We start from the raw sequence: 23,065 nt of genomic DNA, 5'->3' as shown, positions 1-23,065 counted from the left end.
AAATTCTTTAAAGAGAGTCCTTTTCTCTCTGGATTTCCCTTCTCTTTTTGAAACTCAGGAGCAGCAACATTGTCGTTGTGTCACCAGGGCTTTAAGTGGAAGCTTTTTCAATATTAATACAAGTCATAGTTGCTGCTCATTAATCTTATGCAACTAACAACCATTGACAAAGCCAATAGTCCTGACTTGTTGTAGGTATCATGTTACATGTTGCATCATATATCTGGATGCAATGGCAGAAACAGCAAAATACCAGTCGGGCGGCACACTATGCTAAGCACACATTTTTAGCTTACGTGTTTTTAAGCCACGCCCTTATTTACATTGGCCACACCCCTTTGAGACCCCCCAGTTTTTTCATCCCACTTAAAGCCCTGATGGCTGTATATTATTGTAGTCTGGCGCCCATTAACTCTTTCACAACCAGAAAGCAGAACTCAAGTTGCTAAACCCACTGGTGACCTTTAACCACAAAGCGGAACTCAAGTTGCTGAAACCATGTGTGACCCGTGAGAGTAAATTTGGGTGCTCCTGCAGATGAAAACTCTTGTCCCTGTAGGAGAATAGTATGTTCTACTAATCACCCAAATATTCAAAGGTTACTGATACAGCAAAGTCACCTTGAGTGCAACGTGAATTTTATAAATTAATGAGAAAAACATAATGGATATATATGGAACTTGGATTAATCTTAACCACTGGTATTTACTCTGGGTATATTTATTTATATCCTTTATACTTATGGTTCTATAACAGACAGTGACCAACCATATGCAAATCAGACTTGGCAATGCTCCAAAAGGGATAGTCTGTGAATAACTGCTAGTCCAAGACTCATTTGAGTGGGAACATATCCAAGCTCAAGTATGTTAAGGCAATATAAGGCCTTAACTTACTGTTGAGGTGCAGCATGAGTCCACTTGGCAGTCAGCCATGGAACCAAATGCTGAGCACAACCATGCCACAATTAAAGGGAGTTGTGTTCAAAGATGGCCACCGTGCATGCACGTATCTATGTCAGCCATCTTTAATTGCATTTTGTTTCTGGGTGTGTTGGCATGGTGACATTTTAATGGGATTTTTTAAAAGCAATCTAAAGCAATTTGAAGCCACACATGCTTGTTACTGCATACTTTGCTTGGTCGTGCATACTTGTAGATGGGCATCTTTAAATGGTAAGAAAATAATTTTAAGAAGGCCTCCCATCAGCAGTGTGATAGACGGTAAAAGAATTAGCAAATGGGATGTAGGGCATGAGGAAGCAGTGTGAAGGGTGGGGAAAAGGGTTTAAAGATGGGGAGTGGGAATGAAGGAGGAGCAGAGAGAAAGGGGGAGAGAAAAGAGCCCTCATGCGTTCCTAACATCAGCAGTGGAAGGAAACATCAATCAAAACAAAATTCTAAATGCTTTTTGGCGGGACAAATAAAAGAATAGGGAGGAAATCACTGGAATCTGTATCATAAGGAAGTGTCTCAACCAAAGCCCACTCTTGGTTGTGCTGGAAACAATAGCAGGGTCTGCTCCTTCATAATGGCAGAGGAGCACCACTCCCCCTGCTAAAAGAGGACAAATAAAATGATCATAAAAGCATTTTATTATCATTTTATTTTTGCCTGTCTAACAGCTGACGACGTGAGTCTTCAGCAGGGCGGGACCAGACAATGCTATTCGACAGGCATGGCAGCGGGAGGAGTGGTAGGCACTTTTAAGTGCGCATTTCTGTTTGGCCGGCGGTTCTAGGCCGACCAAACAGACATGAGTACTTAAGTTTCTCCAACCCAGCTGTGTTGCACAGCCGGTTTGGAGAAATACCACAGGCTCCCAGGCACTGTCTGAGCAGCAAACAAAGCCGCCCAGACCAATCCCAGTGCTTCTCTCATGCTGGGAATTGTATTCCCAGCATGAGAGAAGCACTGGGATTGGCATCTGGGAGCCTGCGCAGTGTGCAGCCGAGTCAAGGACCAAGAGAGAGGAGCCAAGCGCCGGTTGTCGGAGCGGCAGCTAAGTGTAATTTTAATTATTTTTAATTGTGTATTTAGTTTTGATTGTATCCCCCGCCCCACCACTAAGCAATGATAGAAGCCACCACTGAACAATAGCTGTCTAATATACAGATAACACTGTAGTAGCACACACCTAAAAAAACAACGAAGACACAAAGATTATCAGAATAATGCTTCTAAAAATGTTGCTTTATTGGCCAAAGCCATAGCACTCTTAAATGAATAGACAAATTCTTAAAATAAAAAAGTCAGCTTGACGAAAACAGGCTGATGAAACTTCATTTTACGGAAAAATTTAAAAGGCAAAATATCTTTGCCACGAAAATATGTTTGCTTTTACGATCTCTATCCACTCCTGCTTTATTCCTTTTATTATAATTTTTTTTTACAAATCCTCATTCCCCCTCTGCCCTACTCCTACAGGTAGTCAGGAGGGGGAGCAAGGGGGAGGGGTAAAAAGTGTTTTGAAAAAACAATGGGAAGGTGGGAAGGGAGTAAAGTGGGAAGAGAGTAAGGGAGTTGAAAAATAAATGAATTAAAGTGAGAGTAAGGAATCTGTAAAAAAGACAGGATTAGGGTTTGCAAAAAATGAATGTAAAGCGGTAGGGGAAGTAATGGGTTGATTAAGCTGAGTAAAGTGGGAGTAAAGGGATTGTAAAAAAAAGTTGGAGTAGAGCAGGAGATGTGTAAGCAGGACAGTTTTTCAATAAGTGAAAGTATGTATAAGGTGTGAAACTAATAAACAATTACATATCATTGTGAAAACCGTGCAAATAATGAAAATGAGGAAGAAAGTAAGGAAGGGAAGTGAAGTGAAAGAAGGGCATAAGGGACCAGAAGGGAGAAGTGGAGTTAGGAAAGAAAGAGAAAGATTAAAACAAAAAGGTAGAAAGAATTAGGGATGAAAGATATACGGAATGAGCATTAAAGAAATGAATAACTCGAACACAGATGAAAAAAAGGCTAATGTTGTCAAACCAACGTTTTGTTTTTGAAAGTTTCTAACTCTGTAATGTGCAGCTTTTCTGTATTGAACTAGAGGTCAACAAAATGCTATTTTGACCACGAGTGGCACCATCATGGGACAGTTCAAAGTCTAGTGAAGAGCCCCTGGAGTTGTGCACTATGGAAGAGTTCACAGATCTCAATAATGGCACCAGCTGCAGCAGAGCACACACATAAAAGGGTGAAAACTATGGCCACAATGATTTGACCAAGAGCGGAAGGGGGCATGGCAGTACCAGATTTTGAGTGGTATTATTCGGCAGCCCAACTACAGTGGCTCACACAAGCTGTGGCGATGGAGTTCCGGGGTCCGGATGGCCCGTAGGGTCGTTGGGTCCCGCGTTATATGTTATCCTTCATAGTACTACAACAGAAGATGCGGCTCGAGCTGCTCACGGTTGAGCAGCAGACGATGAGGAGGTGCTGGAACCGGAGCCAGTGTCGGGCTGGATTCGCTCACCCATATACCCCGGAGATACCGCTGGGTATGTGTGCGGCCTTCCCACATGGAGGGGACTGGACGGCACTGGCAAATTGGGAGGATCTGGGGATACAAGTGTTGGGGGACCTTTACGAAGACGAGACCTTGTTGTCTTTCCAGGACTTGCGGCATAGGTATGACCTCCCACGAGGGGATTATTTGCTGCACTCAGCGCTTATTGCCGCAATCCAACGCTATTGGAAGATGGCATTGTTAGAACCACGAACCTCAATGGCATGCCAATATGTAGTAATGGCTGCGGGGACTTTTAAGGCCATAACGTGCCTGTACCGGCTAATGCTGACGGAGAATTTAGACCCATTGCGATCATTACAAGGGAAGTGGGAAGTGGATCTTGGCAGGGAAATCCCTGAGAAGACGTGGGCTCAACTGATTGGGAGGGCCTGGAAGAGCACGAGAAATGGTCGGTTTCAATTGATACACCGGAGGGGTGTTGCATCCAAGATGAAGAATAAAGTGGACACAAGAACTGGAAGCAGGAGGATTTTATTCCTGGTCCAAACTACTTGCCTCGTACATACATAATGCCCCCCAACAGTCAAAACAAACAAATCCCAAACGCTCAGCCATGAACGTTCAGAGCACGAGACCACGGTCAGGGAAGGAGGTGGGGAAGGGAGGGAGGAAAGGGAAAGAGGGAAGGGTGAAAATACAGCAAATATGCACATAAAGATATAACAAGGGGCCGTCATCGACCACTGCTGGCCAGATTTAGCGTACGCCCCTAGGCAAGATGGCTACGGGCGCACTCGATGGACGCGCCGAGCATCGGCGGGACAGCGGCCCCCGTCATGTAATCAGTCCCTTCACAGTAAGGCCGGGAGGATATGTACCGTCTCACAGCGTTTTCATGTCCTTTAGGCTGTTCCGGTGCAGTAGATGGCACTGGATGGGCCCCGGGAAGTCGGAGAGCAGGCAAGACATGTCCCACTCTATTCCCCTCTAGGCCACACCCCTGTGTGCTCTGTTTTAAGACATAAACTTTTTTATTTCCAAGCTACTACACTGGTATGGAAATTGTCTCTGCATCGGGCCCCAGTGACCACCGATATGGCAATATTCTAAAATTTGATCTTAGAATATTTTTTCTTGCAGCATCTTCCACACCATATATGTGCTTAAGCTATATGAAATTTAATGTAACACAAAACAAGTAATATTTGATTTTAAAGGGATAGCAAATCAAATTTCAACGTATAGATAATTTGGGATTAAAATACTCTTATTCATGTTAGAGTTATTTTACCAATTACCTATACTACTCTTTTGAAATATCAAATATTTGTTGTCTGAGTGCAGCGGAAGTACATTCCTAAACCATCTACCTTTCTATCAGGTGATCACACCCTTATCGGCTCTGCTATCCATCTTCCACCTCAAAGGAATGGCTCCACAATGTACAGAATGGAAATTAGGAAGCCACGGTGGTCTGTGAAAGGGAACATCTGAGTGTGAAAGGACTCCTGTAGCATCTGCCCCATTCAGAAGGGAGGTCGGCAAGACCACGACTCTATGCTGGAGGCCTAGACCAAGAGTTTTCTCAGGGGCAGTACCTGCTCACCCGCAGCACTATCAGGGTCAAAGTTAATTCCGATTGCCACGATGGAAATTCACTTTTAAGGTTGAAGAGAGAAGAAGGCCTTAAGTTAAGATGGAAAAAATTGTTGCCTGCAGTGCTTAATTTGTAAAAGATGGAGTACTGGTACCCAAAGCTCCGATCAGAAGCCGGCCACCAACATAGGCGATTAGAATATTAAGGCTGGTAATCATGAATCCACTACCAGACACTCCCTGCTTTCTCTCTCACTCCTGCTGGTTGGTGCATTCTCCCTTTGGGACAGTGTTGCTGCCTTTCTCTTCCTCTGTCTTTCCTATCTGTGTGTTTTTCCATCTCTTGCTCTCGGTAGATATCTGATGCGGGGAAAAGTGGACCATTTGGAACTGGACATGTCTTGATGGTCTGAAAGCAAAGTTGTTGGAATTGTTCGCCACTGCGGAAAGCAGATTGGTTTCACAGGAACGAGATTGGAGTACTTTTCCTTGAGGTAGCACCGCTGCCAGAATTTGAGGGAAAATGTGGATGTAGATTAAAAAAAAAAACTCTTGTAGAACAGGATCAACGTGCCAAAGTTGCCTCCGCGAAAACGATGTAACCTCAGAAGCTTAAACTTTCCGGGTTTTCCTGCTCAGAGTTTTATGGAAGCACATTTGAGGATACAGCAGAACTGCTTTTCAAGTGCATCTGGAGCGTCTACCTTGTCTCAACAAAAATATTTGATTTCCAGAAAAGTTTCTTATTGCAAAGACAAAAACTTTCACTAGACCCCTACCACCAAATTCGGGTCTCAGACAAATGTCGCTACCACTTAAATCCAGTGTGTACATTCAAGGGCTAGAATGGGCCTTAAGAATAATCCTTTGCCATTTCTTTACATGTTTTTGCATTTCCTGTTGGAAGCAGTTTAGGCCCTTTCACAATGCTTTCCTATGAGACTTTATTTTCACTGTACCTTTTAATTTCAATACCTGATTTTCTTCATTTCACTGGCCTTTTTCTTTTTATTATTTTTTCGTTTGGACTTACTTGTTTTAAAGAAATGTTGTTCTTTATTTCTTAAATGAATGGCTATTAGTCTAGTATTGTTGTGCCAAGCTACAGGGTAAGCCAAAGATTCTTCATCAAAACCAGTTGATGCTTGTGGGTGAGATTTTTTAGGTCTCGTGGGAAGTCATTTTAGGTTTGCATGAAAGCTGTTGCCCTCTCTCCTTTAAAGGCTACTAATCCCATTCCCTAGTTTGTGGAGACTTGGCTTTAGAGTTATCTATACCTTAACTACTACATCCAGCTATAGCACTGTGGTGTCTTTTTATTGCCCATGCTATGCAGCGTGCCATGCAGGCTCCAGGAACACTTGCCCAATAGTTTGTGTTTATTGTTCCATTAGCAGTATTGTATGGTATTGCACATTTTTGTAGGCTACCTGAGGCTTCATAAATACATTTGCATAGTTTGTCTATGTAACACTGAGGGATATTATTTGTATAGCACTGTCTAAGCCAGATGTCAGTCACTGCTTAAGTTCTTATATTGTAGGCTGTATATTATTGTAGTCTGGTGCCCATTAACTCTTTCACAACCAGAAAGCAAAACTCAAGTTGCTAAACCCACTGGTGACCTTTAACCACAAAGCGGAACTCAAGTTGCTGAAACCATGTGTGACCCGTGAGAGTACATTTGGGTGCACCTGCAGATGAAAACTCTTGTCCCTGTAGGAGAATAGTATGTTCTACTAATCACCCAAATATTCAAAGGTTACTGCTACAGCAAAGTCACCTTGAGTGCAACGTGAATTTTATAAATTAATGAGAAAAACATAATGGATATATATGGAACTTGGATTAATCTTAACCACTGGTATTTACTCTGGGTATATTTATTGATATCCTTTATACTTATGGTTCTATATCAGACAGTGACCAACCATATGCAAATCAGACTTGGCAATGCTCCAAATGGGATAGTCTGTGAATAACTGCTAGTCCAAGACTCATTTGAGTGGGAACATATCCAAGCTCAAGTATGTTAAGGCAATATAAGGCCTTAACTTACTGTTGAGGCGCAGCATGAGTCCACTTGGCAGTCAGCCATGGAACCAAATGCTGAGCACAACCATGCCACAATTAAAGGGAGTTGTGTTCAAAGATGGCCACCGTGCATGCACGTATCTATGTCAGCCATCTTTAATTGCATTTTGTTGCTGGGTGTGTTGGCATGGTGACATTTTAATGGGATTTTTTAAAAGCAATCAAAAGCAATTTGAAGCCACACATGCTTGTTACTGCATACTTTGCTTGTTCGTGCATACTTGTAGATGGGCATCTTTAAATGGTAAGAAAATAATTTTAAGAAGGCCTCCCATCAGCAGTGTGATAGACGGTAAAAGAATTAGCAAATGGGATGTAGGGCATGAGGAAGCAGTGTGAAGGGTGGGGAAAAGGGTTTAAAGATGGGGAGTGGGAATGAAGGAGGAGCAGAGAGAAAGGGGGAGAGAAGAGAGCCCTCATGCGTTCCTAACATCAGCAGTGGAAGGAAACCTCAATCAAAACAAAATTCCAAATGCTTTTTGGCGGGACAAATAAAAGAATAGGGAGGAAATCACTGGAATCTGTATCATAAGGAAGTGTCTCAACCAAAGCCCACTCTTGGTTTGGCTGGAAACAATAGCAGGGTCTGCTCCTTCATAATGGCGGAGGAGCACCACTCCCCCTGCTAAAAGAGGACAAATAAAATGATCATAAAAGCATTTTATTATCATTTTATTTTTGCCTGTCTAACAGCTGATGACGTGAGTCTTCAGCAGGGCGGGCCAGACAATGCTATTCGACAGCCATGGCAGCGGGAGGAGTGGTAGGCACTTTTAAGTGCGCATTTCTGTTTGGCCGGCGGTTCCAGGCCGACCAAACAGACATGAGTACTTCAGTTTCTCCAACCCAGCTGTGTTGCACAGCCGGTTTGGAGAAGTACCACAGGCTCCCAGGCACTGTCTGAGCAGCAAACAAAGCCGCCCAGACCAATCCCAGTGCTTCTCTCATGCTGGGAATTGTATTCCCAGCAAGAGAGAAGCACTGGGATTGGCATGTGGGAGCCTGCGCAGTGTGCAGCCGAGTCAAGGACCAAGAGAGAGGAGCCAAGCGTCGGTTGTCGAAGCGGCAGCTAAGTGTAATTTTAAATATTTTTAATTGTGTGTTTAGTTTTGATTGTATCCCCCGCCGCACCACTAAGCAATGATAGAAGCCACCACTGAACAATAGCAGTCTAATATACAGATAACACTGTAGTAGCACACACCTAAAAAAACAACGAAGACACAACGATTATCAGAATAATGCTTCTAAAAATTTTGCTTTATTGGCCAAAGCCATAGCACTCTTAAATGAATAGACAAATTCTTAAAATGAAAAAGTCAGCTTGACGAAAACAGGCTGATGAAACTTCATTTTACGGAAACATTTAAAAGGCAAAATATCTTTGCCACGAAAATATGTTTGCTTTTACGATCTCTATCCACTCCTGCTTTATTCCTTTTATTATTATTTTTTTTACAAATCCTCATTCCCCCTCTGCCCTACTCCTGACAGTTAATCAGGAGGGGGAGCATGGGGGATGGGTAAAAAGTGTTTTGAAAAAACAATGGGAAGGTGGGAAGGGAGTAAAGTGGGAAAAGAGTAAGGGAGTTGAAAAATAAATGAATTAAAGTAAGAGTAAGGAATCTGTAAAAAAGACAGGATTAGGGTTTGCAAAAAATGAATGTAAAGCGGGAGGGGAAGTAATGGGTTGATAAAGCTGAGTAAAGTGGGAGTAAAGGGATTGTAAAAAAAAGTTGGAGTAGAGCAGGAGATGTGTAAGCAGGACAGTTTTTCAATAAGTGCAAGTATGTATAAGGTGTGAAACTAATAAACAATTACATATCATTGTGAAAACCGTGCAAATAATGAAAATGTAGGAAGTGAAGTGAAAAAAGGGCATAAGGGACCAGAAGGGAGAAGTGGAGTTAGGAAAGAAAGAGAAAGATTAAAACAAAAAGGTAGAAAGAATTAGGGATGAAAGATATACGGAATGAGCATTAAAGAAATGAATAACTCGAACACAGATGAAAAAAAGGCTATTGTTGTCAAACCAACGTTTTGTTTTTGAAAGTTTCTAACTCTGTAATGTGCAGCTTTTCTGTATTGAACTAGAGGTCAACAAAATGCTATTTTGACCACGAGTGGCACCATCATGGGACAGTTCAAAGTCTAGTGAAGAGCCCCTGGAGTTGTGCACTATGGAAGAGTTCACAGATCTCAATAATGGCACCAGCTGCAGCAGAGCATACACATATGAGGGAGAAAACGATGGCCACAATGATTCGACCAAGAGCGGAAGGGGGCATGGCAGTACCAGATTTTGAGTGGTATTATTTGGCAGCCCAACTACAGTGGCTCACACAAGCTGTGGCGATGGAGTTACGGGGTCCGGATGGCCCGTAGGGTCGTTGGGTCCCGCGTTATATGTTATCCTTCATAGTACTACAACAGAAGATGCGGCTCGAGCCGCTCACGGTTGAGCAGCAGACGATGAGGAGGTGCTGGAAGCGGAGCCAGTGTCGGGCTGGATTCGCTCGCCCATATACCCCGGAGATACCGCTGGGTATGTGTGCGGCCTTCACACATGGAGGGGTCTGGACGGCACTGGCAAATTGGGAGCATCTGGGGATACAAGTGTTGGGGGACCTTTACGAAGACGAGACCTTGTTGTCTTTCCAGGACTTGCGGCATAGGTATGACCTCCCACGAGGGGATTATTTGCTGCACTCAGCGCTTATTGCCGCAATCCAACGCTATTGGAAGATGGGATTGTTGGAACCACGAACCTCAATGGTATGCCAATATGTAATAATGGCTGCGGGGACTTTTAAGGCCATAACGTGCCTGTACCGGCGAATGCTGACGGAGAATTTAGACCCATTGCGATCATTACAAGGGAAGTGGGAAGTGGATCTTGGCAGGGAAATCCCTTAGAAGACGTGGGCTCAACTGATTAGGAGGGCCTGGAAGAGCACGAGAAATGGTCGGTTTCAATTGATACACCGGAGGTGTGTTGCATCCAAGATGAAGAATAAAGTGGACACAAGAACTGGAAGCAGGAGGATTTTATTCCTGGTCCAAACTATTCGCCTCGTACATACATAATGCCCCCCAACAGTCAAAACAAACAAATTCCAAACGCTCAGCCATGAACGTTCAGAGCACGAGACCACGGTCAGGGAAGGAGGTGGGGAAGGGAGGGAGGAAAGGGAAAGAGGGAAGGGTGAAAATACAGCAAATATGCACATAAAGATATAACAAGGGGCCGTCATCGACCACTGCTGGCCAGATTTAGCGTAGGCCCCTAGGCAAGATGGCTACGGGCGCACTCGATGGACGCGCCGAGCATCGGCGGGACAGCGGCCCCCATCATGTAATCAGCCCCTTCAGGGTACGGCCGGGAGGATATGTACCGTCTCACAGCGTTTTCATGTCCTTTAGGTTGTTCCGGCGCAGTAGATGGCACTGGATGGGCTCCGGGAAGTCGGAGAGCAGGCAAGACATGTCCTACTCTATTCCCCTCTAGGCCACACCCCTGTGTGCTCTGTTTTAAGACATAAACTTTTTTATTTCCAAGCTACTACACTGGTATGGAAATTGTCTCTGCATCGGGCCCCAGTGACCACCGATATGGCAATTAAGACGGAAGGATGTGACTGTTTTAAACACAAAAATTAGATTTTAGAATATTTTTTCTTGCAGCATCTTCCACACCATATATGTGCTTAAGCTATATGAAATTTAATATAACACAAAACAAGTAACATTTGATGTCAAAGGGATAGCAAATCGAATTTCAACGTATAGATAATTTGGGATTAAAATACTCTTATTCATGTTAGAGTTATTTTACCAATTACCTATACTACTCTTTTGAAATATCAAATATTTGTTGTCTGAGTGCAGCGGAAGTACATTCCTAAACCATCTACCTTTCTATCAGGTGATCACACCCCACTCACATCCTTATCGGCTCTGCTATCCATCTTCCACCTCAAAGGAATGGCTCCACAATGTACAGAATGGAAATTAGGAAGCCACGGTGGTCTGTGAAAGGGAACATCTGTGTGTGAAAGGACTCCTGTAGCATCTGCCCCATTCAGAAGGGAGGTTGGCAAGACCACGACTCTATGCTGGAGGCCTAGACCAAGAGTTTTCTCAGGGGCAGTACCTGCTCACCCGCAGCACTATCAGGGTCAAAGTTATCTCAGTGAATTCCGATTGCCACGATGGAAATTCACTTTTAAGGTTGAAGAGAGAAGAAGGCCTTAAGTTAAGACGGAAAAAATTGTTGCCTGCAGTGCTTAATTTGTAAAAGATGGAGTACTGGTACCCAAAGCTCCGATCAGAAGCCGGCCACCAACATAGGCGATTAGAATATTAAGGCTGGTAATCTTGAATCCACTACCAGACACTCCCTGCTTTCTCTCTCACTCCTGCTGGTTGCTGCATTCTCCCTTTGGGACAGTGTTGCTGCCTTTCTCTTCCTCTGTCTTTCCTATCTGTGTGTTTTTCCATCTCTTGCTCTCGGTAGATATCTGATGCGGGGAAAAGTGGACCATTTGGAACTGGACATGTCTTGATGGTCTGAAAGCAAAGTTGTTGGAATTTTTCGCTACTGGGGAAAGCAGATTGGTTTCACAGGAACGAGATTGGAGTACTTTTCCTTGAGGTAGCACCGCTGCCAGAATTTGAGGGAAAATGTGGACGTAGATTAAAAAAACAAACTCTTGTAGAACAGGATCAACGTGCCAAAGTTGCCTCCGCGAAAACGATGTAACCTCAGAAGCTTAAACTTTCCGGGTTTTCCTGCTCAGAGTTTTATGGAAGCACATTTAAGGATACAGCAGAACTGCTTTTCAAGTGCATCTGGAGCGTCTACCTTGTCTCAACAAAAATATTTGATTTCCAGAAAAGTTTCTTATTGCAAAGACAAAAACTTTCACTAGACCCCTACCACCAAGTTCGGGTCTCAGACAAATGTCGCTACCACTTAAATCCAGTGTGTACATTCAAGGGCCAGAATGTGCCTTAAGAATAATCCTTTGCCATTTCTTTACATGTTTTTGCATTTCCTGTTGGACAGCAGTTTAGGCCCTTTCACAATGCTTTCCTATGAGACTTTATTTTCATTGTACCTTTTAATTTCAATAACTGATTTTCTTCATTTCACTGGCCTTTTTCTTTTTATTATTTTTTCGTTTGGACTTACTTGTTTTAAAGAAATGTTGTTCTTTATTTCTTAAATGAATGGCTATTAGTCTAGTATTGTTGTGCCAAGCTACAGGGTAAGCCAAAGATTCTTCATCAAAACCAGTTGATCCTTGTGGGTGAGATTTTTTAGGTCTCGTGGGAAGTCATTTTAGGTTTGCATGAAAACTGTTGCCCTCTCTCCTTTAAAGGCTTCTAATCCCATTCCCTAGTTTGTGGAGACTTGGCTTTAGAGTTATCTATACCTTAACTACTACATCCAGCTATAGCACTGTGGTGTCTTTTTATTGCCCATGCTATGCAGCGTGCCATGCAGGCTCCAGGAACACTTGCCCAATAGTTTGTGTTTATTCTTCCATTAGCAGTATTGTATGGTATTGCACATTTTTGTAGGCTACCTGAGGCTTCATAAATACATTTGCATAGTTTGTTTATGTAACACTGAGGGATATTATTTGTATAGCACTGTCTAAGCCAGATGTCAGTCACTGCTTAAGTTCTTATATTGTAGGCTGTATATTATTGTAGTCTGGCGCCCATTAACTCTTTCACAACCAGAAAGCAGAACTCAAGTTGCTAAACCCACTGGTGACCTTTAACCACAAAGCGGAACTCAAGTTGCTGAAACCATGTGTGACCCGTGAGAGTAAATTTGGGTGCTCCTGCAGATGAAAACTCTTGTCCCTGTAGGAGAATAGTATGTTCTACTAATCACCCAAATATTCAAAGGTTACTGATACAGCAAAGTCACCTTGAGTGCAACGTGAATTTTATAAATTAATGAGAAAAACATAATGGATATATATGGAACTTGGATTAATCTTAACCACTGGTATTTACTCTGGGTATATTTATTTATATCCTTTATACTTATGGTTCTATAACAGACAGTGACCAACCATATGCAAATCAGACTTGGCAATGCTCCAAAAGGGATAGTCTGTGAATAACTGCTAGTCCAAGACTCATTTGAGTGGGAACATATCCAAGCTCAAGTATGTTAAGGCAATATAAGGCCTTAACTTACTTTTGAGGTGCACCATGAGTCCACTTGGCAGTCAGCCATGGAACCAAATGCTGAGCACAACCATGCCACAATTAAAGGGAGTTGTGTTCAAAGATGGCCACCGTGCATGCACGTATCTATGTCAGCCATCTTTAATTGCATTTTGTTTCTGGGTGTGTTGGCATGGTGACATTTTAATGGGATTTTTAAAAGCAATCAAAAGCAATTTAAAGCCACACATGCTTGTTACTGCATACTTTGCTTGGTCGTGCATACTTGTAGATGGGCATCTTTAAATGGTAAGAAAATAATTTTAAGAAGGCATCCCATCAGCAGTGTGATAGACGGTAAAAGAATTAGCAAATGGGATGTAGGGCATGAGGAAGCAGTGTGAAGGGTGGGGAAAAGGGTTTAAAGATGGGGAGTGGGAATGAAGGAGGAGCAGAGAGAAAGGGGGAGAGAAAAGAGCCCTCATGCGTTCCTAACATCAGCAGTGGAAGGAAACATCAATCAAAACAAAATTCTAAATGCTTTTTGGCGGGACAAATAAAAGAATAGGGAGGAAATCACTGGAATCTGTATCATAAGGAAGTGTCGCAACCAAAGCCCACTCTTGATTGTGCTGGAAACAATAGCAGGGTCTGCTCCTTCATAATGGCAGAGGAGCACCACTCCCCCTGCTAAAAGAGGACAAATAAAATGATCATAAAAGCATTTTATTATCATTTTATTTTTGCCTGTCTAACAGCTGACGACGTGAGTCTTCAGCAGGGCGGGACCAGACAATGCTATTCGACAGGCATGGCAGCGGGAGGAGTGGTAGGCACTTTTAAGTGCGCATTTCTGTTTGGCCGGCGGTTCTAGGCCGACCAAACAGACATGAGTACTTAAGTTTCTCCAACCCAGCTGTGTTGCACAGCCGGTTTGGAGAAATACCACAGGCTCCCAGGCACTGTCTGAGCAGCAAACAAAGCCGCCCAGACCAATCCCAGTGCTTCTCTCATGCTGGGAATTGTATTCCCAGCATGAGAGAAGCACTGGGATTGGCATCTGGGAGCCTGCGCAGTGTGCAGCAGAGTCAAGGACCAAGAGAGAGGAGCCAAGCGTCGGTTGTCGGAGCGGCAGCTAAGTGTAATTTTAATTATTTTTAATTGTGTATTTAGTTTTGATTGTATCCCCTGCCGCACCACTAAGCAATGATAGAAGCCACCACTGAACAATAGCAGTCTAATATACAGATAACATTGTAGTAGCACACACCTAAAAAAACAACGAAGACACAAAGATTATCAGAATAATGCTTCTAAAAATTTTGCTTTATTGGCCAAACCCATAGCACTCTTAAATGAATAGACAAATTCTTAAAATGAAAAAGTCAGCTTGACGAAAACAGGCTGATGAAACTTCATTTTACGGAAAAATTTAAAAGGCAAATTATCTTTGCCACTTAAATATGTTTGCTTTTACGATCTCTATCCACTCCTGCTTTATTCCTTTAATTTTTTTTTTTTTTTTACAAATCCTCATTCCCCCTCTGCCCTACTCCTGACAGTTAATCAGGAGGGGGAGCAAGGGGGATGGGTAAAAAGTGTTTTGAAAAAACAATGGGAAGGTGGGAAGGGAGTAAAGTGGGAAGAGAGTAAGGGAGTTTAAAAATGAATGAATTAAAGTGGGAGTAAGGAATCTGTAAAAAAGACAGGAGTAGGGTTTGCAAAAAATGAATGTAAAGCGGGAGGGGAAGTAATGGGTTGATAAAGCTGAGTAAAGTGGGAGTAAAGGGATTGTAAAAAAAAGTTGGAGTAGAGCAGGAGATGTGTAAGCAGGACAGTTTTTCAATAAGTGCAAGTATGTATAAGGTGTGAAACTAATAAACAATTACATATCATTGTGAAAACCGTGCAAATAATGAAAATGAGGAAGAAAGTAAGGAAGGGAAGTGAAGTGAAAGAACGGCATAAGGGACCGGAAGGGAGAAGTGGAGTTAGGAAAGAAAGAGAAAGATTAAAACAAAAAGGTAGAAAGAATTAGGGATGAAAGATATACGGAATGAGCATTAAAGAAATGAATAACTCGAACACAGATGAAAAAAAGGCTAATGTTGTCAAACCAACGTTTTGCTTTTGAAAGTTTCTAACTCTGTAATGTGCAGCTTTTCCGTATTGAACTAGAGGTCAACAAAATGCTATTTTGACCACGAGTGGCACCATCATGGGACAGTTCAAAGTCTAGTGAAGAGCCCCTGGAGTTGTGCACTATGGAAGAGTTCTCAATAATGGCACCAGCTGCAGCAGAGCACACACATAAAAGGGTGAAAACTATGGCCACAATGATACGACCAAGAGCGGAAGGGGGCATGGCAGTACCAGATTTTGTGTGGTATTATTTGGCAGCCCAACTACAGTGGTTCACACAAGCTGTGACGATGGAGTTCCGGGGTCCGGATGGCCCGTAGGGTCGTTGGGTCCCGCGTTATATGTTATCCTTCATAGTACTACAACAGAAGATGCGGCTCGAGCCGCTCACGGTTGAGCAACAGACGATGAGGAGGTGCTGGAACCGGAGCCAGTGTCGGGCTGGATTTGCTCGCCCATATACCCTGGAGATACCGCTGGGTATGTGTGCGGCCTTCCCACATGGAGGGGACTGGACGGCACTGGCAAATTGGGAGGATCTGGGGATAAAAGTGTTGGGGGACCTTTACGAAGACGAGACCTTGTTGTCTTTCCAGGACTTGCGGCATAGGTATGACCTCCCACGAGGGGATTCTTTGCTGCACTCAGCGCTTATTGCCGTAATCCAACGCTATTGGAAGATGGGATTGTTGGAACCACGAACCTCAATAGCATGGCAATATGTAGTAATGGCTGCGGGGACTTTTAAGGCCATAACGTGCCTGTACAGGCGAATGCTGACGGAGAATTTAGACCCATTGCGATCATTACAAGGGAAGTGGGAAGTGGATCTTGGCAGGGAAATCCCTGAGAAGACGTGAGCTCAACTGATTAGGAGGGCCTGGAAGAGCACGAGAAATGGTCGGTTTCAATTGATACAGTTTTATGTTCTGCATAGAGCGTACCTAACACCTGCGAAGCTTAATCAGTATTTCGCGGCGGCTCAGTGCCCGCGATGTGCTCTAGAGGGAGCGGACTTCCTGCATATGATGTGGGGGTGCGCGAGCTTGGTAACCTATTGGGAGGAGGTGTTGGACCTCTTGAGCACTATTACTGATCGGACAATAGAATTGGAGCCGGGTACTTGCCTACTGCATTGGTTCCCACATACTGCCAAAACGAAAGTGACTAGCAAATCCCTAGACTTGGGCCTTGTATTGGCCAAACGGGGGCTCACCATGCATTGGAAATCACGAAGGGGACCTAGGGTGGGGAGATGGCGGGCAGAATTACTTAAATGGGCGCGGAGTGAGGGCATACTTACATTGCAGCAAGCCTTCTGCATGAATAACGATAAAGCACATGAGACAGCGAGGGCATGGGAGGCCCTATTTGCAGGACTCCAGATTCCGGACACAGACTCAGAGGAGAGTTCGCTCGAAGAGGGACAGGGGGCCCCAGCTACCACATTTGAGTAGGTTGGCCAACTACCCAAAGGCAAATAGCAGAAATTATTGTGTATGACCTCAAATGCCTGAAACAACAAGAACCCTGAGGTCTAAAATCACCAAAGACGAAAAAGAAGAACGAGAAGGTGATGTATAAATGACAAACAAAAGCCCAATTCACATAGTGAAAGGGCAATCCCTTTTAAGGACGTAATCCCTCACTCACCCTGGGTGACATGCTTCATCATATGGGATTCTCCTCCCAGAGAAAAATCCTAGTTTCTCTGGGGGCTACAACCCCCTCTATGAGAGGGAGGAGCTCAGGGATGTTTTGATTGTGCACTAAAGGATAGACTAAATCCACATATGAAGAGCTACGTATGAGTGAGGGGTGCAGTGCTGACAAAATGATTGTGCAGTGAAATGAGTGTGTTAAAACTAGTCACGGGACGGCAAAGGAGATTCTCTTAACACAGCCGTGCCGAAGCTAGATTAAAAACGTGAACACCACTAGTCGAATGTAAACAATGGTGATAAACAACAAAAGAAGGTCGACATGTTTCAGCCAAAACGCCTAAATAGGCTCGGCTTTCATCAGGACCACAAAAGCTACTGCAAAATGAAAAAAACTGTGTGAAAACTACACAGAAAAAAGGATACTGTGAACACCCAATGATTGCTTGAAGGGTGTACGTCACCTTGTCATCTCAAACATCACCTAAACAAAGAAAACTCGGTGTAAGAACAAGTTGGTTCTCAATGCAAAGTAATTAAAATGCAGGAAATGAAACTTAATAACTAATTGCATTAACTACTCACCCGTTAGCACTGGGTGGGACTCTAACCTCCACCTGGCAACCGCTCAGGAAGGGAACACCGCTCTGGAAAAGGATGTAAGACGGCTCAGAATTTGGTACTTACATCTCATGGGCGAATGTTCTAAAAATGTGGACTAATAAACTAAAAACAAGGGAGACTGATATCTTCGCTAAATGCACAGAGTGCTACTTGTAAGAAGAACCAATGAAATACAGCGTTCTTCAAAATGTATACGTTACAACAAGTCTCGCTGTAATTGACATTCAAATTGGACAAAACAAGAAAACCACTGTTAAATCAAAACACTGTTTGAAAAGACTCTGCTTGTAAAAATAAAGGAATTTGCTCAATATACTTGGCACTCGAGTGCGTTAGTTGTGAAACGAGTAGCCGAGGATACTTGAAAAAGGCATTAACCGCCTTAGAAACAACTATGTAGAGTCTTTCAGAAGAAATGGTGAATAGGTAGTATATCAAAAAGTACCAGAGGGCTACTCCAAGCGCTTACCTCTCCGTCGGGGAACCGAGGCTGAAATGAGCCTGAGGCCGGAGGTCCCGCGGGACGGGCAAACGTGTAATAAAAAGCGTCAGTGTCTTCAAACAGTGGCCAATAGGAAAGCTCATTGTAGAGAAACCATAATAGAGAAACCAATCAGAGCTGCTCTACCGCCCTTGTTCCTGTTGTCTTGACAACGGGTGATGCAGCCGACGATACGGTTTCATAAAGGAAATGCTCGCAAGAAACAAAGGTGCTGGCTCGTGTTATTGGGCTAGGCAACGATTTAAATGCCGAAAACGGAGGAATCCTAGTTTAAATAGACACTAGCTCCGTTAGGAAATGCACGAAAGAAACAAAGGTGCTGGCTCGTACTATTGAGCTAGACACCGGCTTAACTGACGAAAACGGAGGAATTCTAGTTTAAACAGACACTAGCTCCGTAATTGACGCGCAAATGCTCGTCACAAAACAAACTTAAACAACGCCAAACTAGGTGTGCAAAACTGAAAAAAAGGGCCAAAGCGTGCTAATGTGCAAGGAAACAGCAGATGTCCTGGAATAGCGAGACAAGATCAGACAGCTAAGAGAGACTGTGAGATATTCAATCAATCCAAGAAATCGGACAAAATAGTTCAGAGAAGGCAAGCACTAGGTAGCACAACCTCAGAAAGAAGTAGAAAACATGGAAAAGAGAGACAAAAGTAAATCTGACCATCACACAGAGTACTCTCTTGGCTTATCCTATGTGCATAGTGTGAAATATATCGGGACCAGAAGTAGACTAACTTTCTGAAGTTCACAGTAACAACCACGGTATGTCGTCATTCAATCCTTTGACATGCGTGTTAAGTTTATAAACCCACCTTTGCTCTCGTTTGCACGCTTTGGCCCTTTTTTTCAGTTTTGCACACCTAGTTTGGCGTTGTTTAAGTTTGTTTTGTGACGAGCATTTGCGCGTCAATTACGGAGCTAGTGTCTATTTAAACTAGAATTCCTCCGTTTTCGTCAGTTAAGCCGGTGTCTAGCTCAATAGTACGAGCCAGCACCTTTGTTTCTTTCGTGCATTTCCTAACGGAGCTAGTGTCTATTTAAACTAGGATTCCTCCGTTTTCGGCATTTAAATCGTTGCCTAGCCCAATAACACGAGCCAGCACCTTTGTTTCTTGCGAGCATTTCCTTTATGAAACCGTATCGTCGGCTGCATCACCCGTTGTCAAGACAACAGGAACAAGGGCGGTAGAGCAGCTCTGATTGGTTTCTCTATTATGGTTTCTCTACAATGAGCTTTCCTATTGGCCACTGTTTGAAGACACTGACGCTTTTTATTACACGTTTGCCCGTCCCGCGGGACCTCCGGCCTCAGGCTCATTTCAGCCTCGGTTCCCCGACGGAGAGGTAAGCGCTTGGAGTAGCCCTCTGGTACTTTTTGATATACTGCCTATTCACCAATTCTTCTGAAAGACTCTACATAGTTGTTTCTAAGGCGGTTAATGCCTTTTTCAAGTATCCTCGGCTACTCGTTTCACAACTAACGCACTCGAGTGCCAAGTATATTGAGCAAATTCCTTTATTTTTACAAGCAGAGTCTTTTCAAACAGTGTTTTGATTTAACAGTGGTTTTCTTGTTTTGTCCAATTTGAATGTCAATTACAGCGAGACTTGTTGTAACGTATACATTTTGAAGAACGCTGTATTTCATTGGTTCTTCTTACAAGTAGCACTCTGTGCATTTAGCGAAGATATCAGTCTCCCTTGTTTTTAGTTTATTAGTCCACATTTTTAGAACATTCGCCCATGAGATGTAAGTACCAAATTCTGAGCCGTCTTACATCCTTTTCCAGAGCGGTGTTCCCTTCCTGAGCGGTTGCCAGGTGGAGGTTAGAGTCCCACCCAGTGCTAACGGGTGAGTGGTTAATGCAATTAGTTATTAAGTTTCATTTCCTGCATTTTAATTACTTTGCATTGAGAACCAACTTGTTCTACACCGAGTTTTCTTTGTTTAGGTGATGTTTGAGATGACAAGGTGACGTACACCCTTCAAGCAATCATTGGGTGTTCACAGTATCCTTTTTTCTGTGTAGTTTTCACACAGTTTTTTTCATTTTGCAGTAGCTTTTGTGGTCCTGATGAAAGCCGAGCCTATTTAGGCGTTTTGGCTGAAACATGTCGACCTTCTTTTGTTGTTTATCACCATTGTTTACATTCGACTAGTGGTGTTCACGTTTTTAATCTAGCTTCGGCACGGCTGTGTTAAGAGAATCTCCTTTGCCGTCCCGTGACTAGTTTTAACACACTCATTTCACTGCACAATCATTTTGTCAGCACTGCACCCCTCACTCATACGTAGCTCATCATATGTGGATTTAGTCTATCATTTAGTGCACAATCAAAACATCCCTGAGCTCCTCCCTCTCATAGAGGGGGTTGTAGCCCCCAGAGAAACTAGGATTTTTCTCTGGGAGGAGAATCCCATATGATGAAGCATGTCACCCAGGGTGAGTGAGGGATTACGTCCTTAAAAGGGATTGCCCTTTCACTATGTGAATTGGGCTTTTGTTTGTCATTTATACATCACCTTCTCGTTCTTCTTTTTCCTCTTTGGTGATTTTAGACCTCATGGTTCTTGTTGTTTCAGGTACTTTAATTGGGGATCTAACCCTGTGTGGTCTTAAAAAATGTTCCCTTTGACCCTCCGGCTTTGAACCGTTTCTTTGCATGACCTCAAATGCCCCCAGTACTGTACTGATACTGCTTAAAGACGTTATTGTACTGCTCCTGGAAACATGTAATTGATTACACTGTACATATCTCGAAGGCGCACTGGTGATTGGGAATGGGGGGAGGAGAGTTTTAGGGGAGGCAGCGTGAATTATAATGTGTCGGACAAGATGTTTTGGTAATGATGCTGCATATGTTGCTGTTGGCTGAAAATTAATAAAAACAAATTTAAAAAAAAAAAAAAAAAAATAAAAGGGTGAAAACTTTCAACTCCACATACATAGATTCAGCAGTGCAAGCTTCCCTCATGATTTTAGCGTATATGTGTGTGTATGTGTTATTTATTTGGTGCTGTACAGTTGTGTTTGTTAAGATAATTATGTGTGTCAAGGCAGGTGCTTGGTGGAGTGACATGGTGAGTGTTTGTTGTAGGTGTCAAATGTGGTGGTGATGAATCTCTGACCTTCTTGGCTAATCCTCTCTTTTAACTTAGAAGCTAAACAAGTGATGCTACGCCTCCCCTTGGATGAGGGACACATTTTTCAGTTGTAATTACTTTGTAATTACTTTCCTTTTTCCCTTAGGTTTATGTCAGCCGACACAGTACTTAAGAATTAGAGTGCGAAACAATAGAACTTAGCCATAAGTTTCAGTACACTATGTCAGCATTATATTCCTCAGATACTCAAAGCCAATGCTGAATTTGAGCCGGCGGTTGCAGATGGGGCCCACCAACACTCATTTTTGGGGACCAGCACTTATTTTTCATCATCATGACTTTAACTCAGAGCAAGAGAAGGGAAACATGCTCAAGGAGAAAGAAGTAGGTAGATATCTATTTGTTTTCCTCGTCTTCATTACTTGATTTTGCTCGTGCGAAGGTGTCACTTATAGGCACTCAATGTAACTCATAATTACACTGACATTTTGAAAGTGTCACACATAAGCAATCTGAAACCTTGGCAGCTATGGAGTAAGAGGTTGAAAACATGGAATAAAGCAGGAAGAGCAGTAAGCAGAATGTAAAAAACGAAGTATATTAGAAATAAGAGGTTTGAACAAAGCAGGCATAAAGTGGGAGAGGCTAGTAAGGAGTTTGAAAACAAACTGGAGTAAAGTGAGAGGGGAAGTATTGAAAGGGTCAAGGAAGGCATGAAAGAGGGTCTTAAAAAAAAGGGCAGGGGATTATTGCGGGTGGGAAACCCCATTAAAAGCCACAAAACGAAAATCAAACATGATGCAAAATGGGTTTCAGCAGGATGATTTGGTCAACCTGGTAAAAGCTATTCTAAAAGGAAAGATTGTCAACAATGGTGTTGAAGAGATCACATACAACCAAAATGTTTTAATGGATTCAAAAACATTTCAATGCCTTTCTCTGTGACCCCCACTATCTGCTGGAATTCTGAAAACAGTTGCTTGCTATCCATTACTTTCATTGCAATAAAATAAAAATATCGATTCCTCGTCATTCAAGTGTCTTAATTTTTTTCCAACAGGTTCACCCTACGCAGTCGGTATGAAGGAGGAAGACGACGGTGAAGGTGAAGAGCATTATTCATCACTGAAAGGACCGTGCGCAGATGAATATTCAGTGCTAGAACCACACTCAGCCACTGCACGAAATCTGAGGCAGAAAAAATAAAATTGTACCCGTTAACGCAAGTGCATATGTGCTTGTAGTTAAGAAGCAATGTAAATGTTGTTTTAGATCACGTCAAAAGAGGTGACAATAAGGTACATTGTACTCAAGGTCGTTGGAGCTGTGTTGCCATTGAAACCCAAATTGTGTGACTTGCATTGTTGCAACTATGTGGCAAAGAAAATGCTAATTATGCAGCAGGCTAAGGCAAAATCTACAGCACATTATGAGGCATTATTATCTAGCTGGTTAAACATATTAACACACATTGAAGCAAAAGAAGTCCAAAAGCTATAGACTTTCAGCAGGTCACTTACAAAAAGTGGATCATCAACAATAATGAGTTTGTAGGGACAGAAATGAAATTGTATCAACACCATCTTTTACAGTTTTGCACATTATATATGAGATAAAGCCGTAACCATACATTATTAGTAAATTTCCAAGTCACTCAGGAGTTGTTTTAGAATTCAA

The 23,065-nt window shown here is 42.9% G+C and overlaps 1 protein-coding gene across 1 annotated transcript in view; it reads left to right on the top strand.

The window, feature by feature from the left end:
* LOC146859975 (uncharacterized) overlaps positions 1-22,594 on the top strand; it is a 274,759-nt gene extending 252,165 nt beyond the window's left edge. The window contains exon 6 of the mRNA XM_085646127.1: positions 22,449-22,594. Coding sequence (XP_085502253.1) covers positions 22,449-22,594 — 146 coding nt within the window. The remainder of the gene's footprint in view (positions 1-22,448) is intronic.
* The last annotated feature ends 471 nt before the right edge of the window (positions 22,595-23,065 follow it).

Source organism: Triturus cristatus, chromosome 3_1, assembly GCF_964204655.1.
Source record: "Triturus cristatus chromosome 3_1, aTriCri1.1, whole genome shotgun sequence".
NCBI classification, from domain to species: Eukaryota; Metazoa; Chordata; class Amphibia; order Caudata; family Salamandridae; genus Triturus; species Triturus cristatus.
The sequence above is the reverse complement of the archived record's forward strand: the minus strand, read 5'-3'. Positions and strand labels throughout refer to the sequence as shown.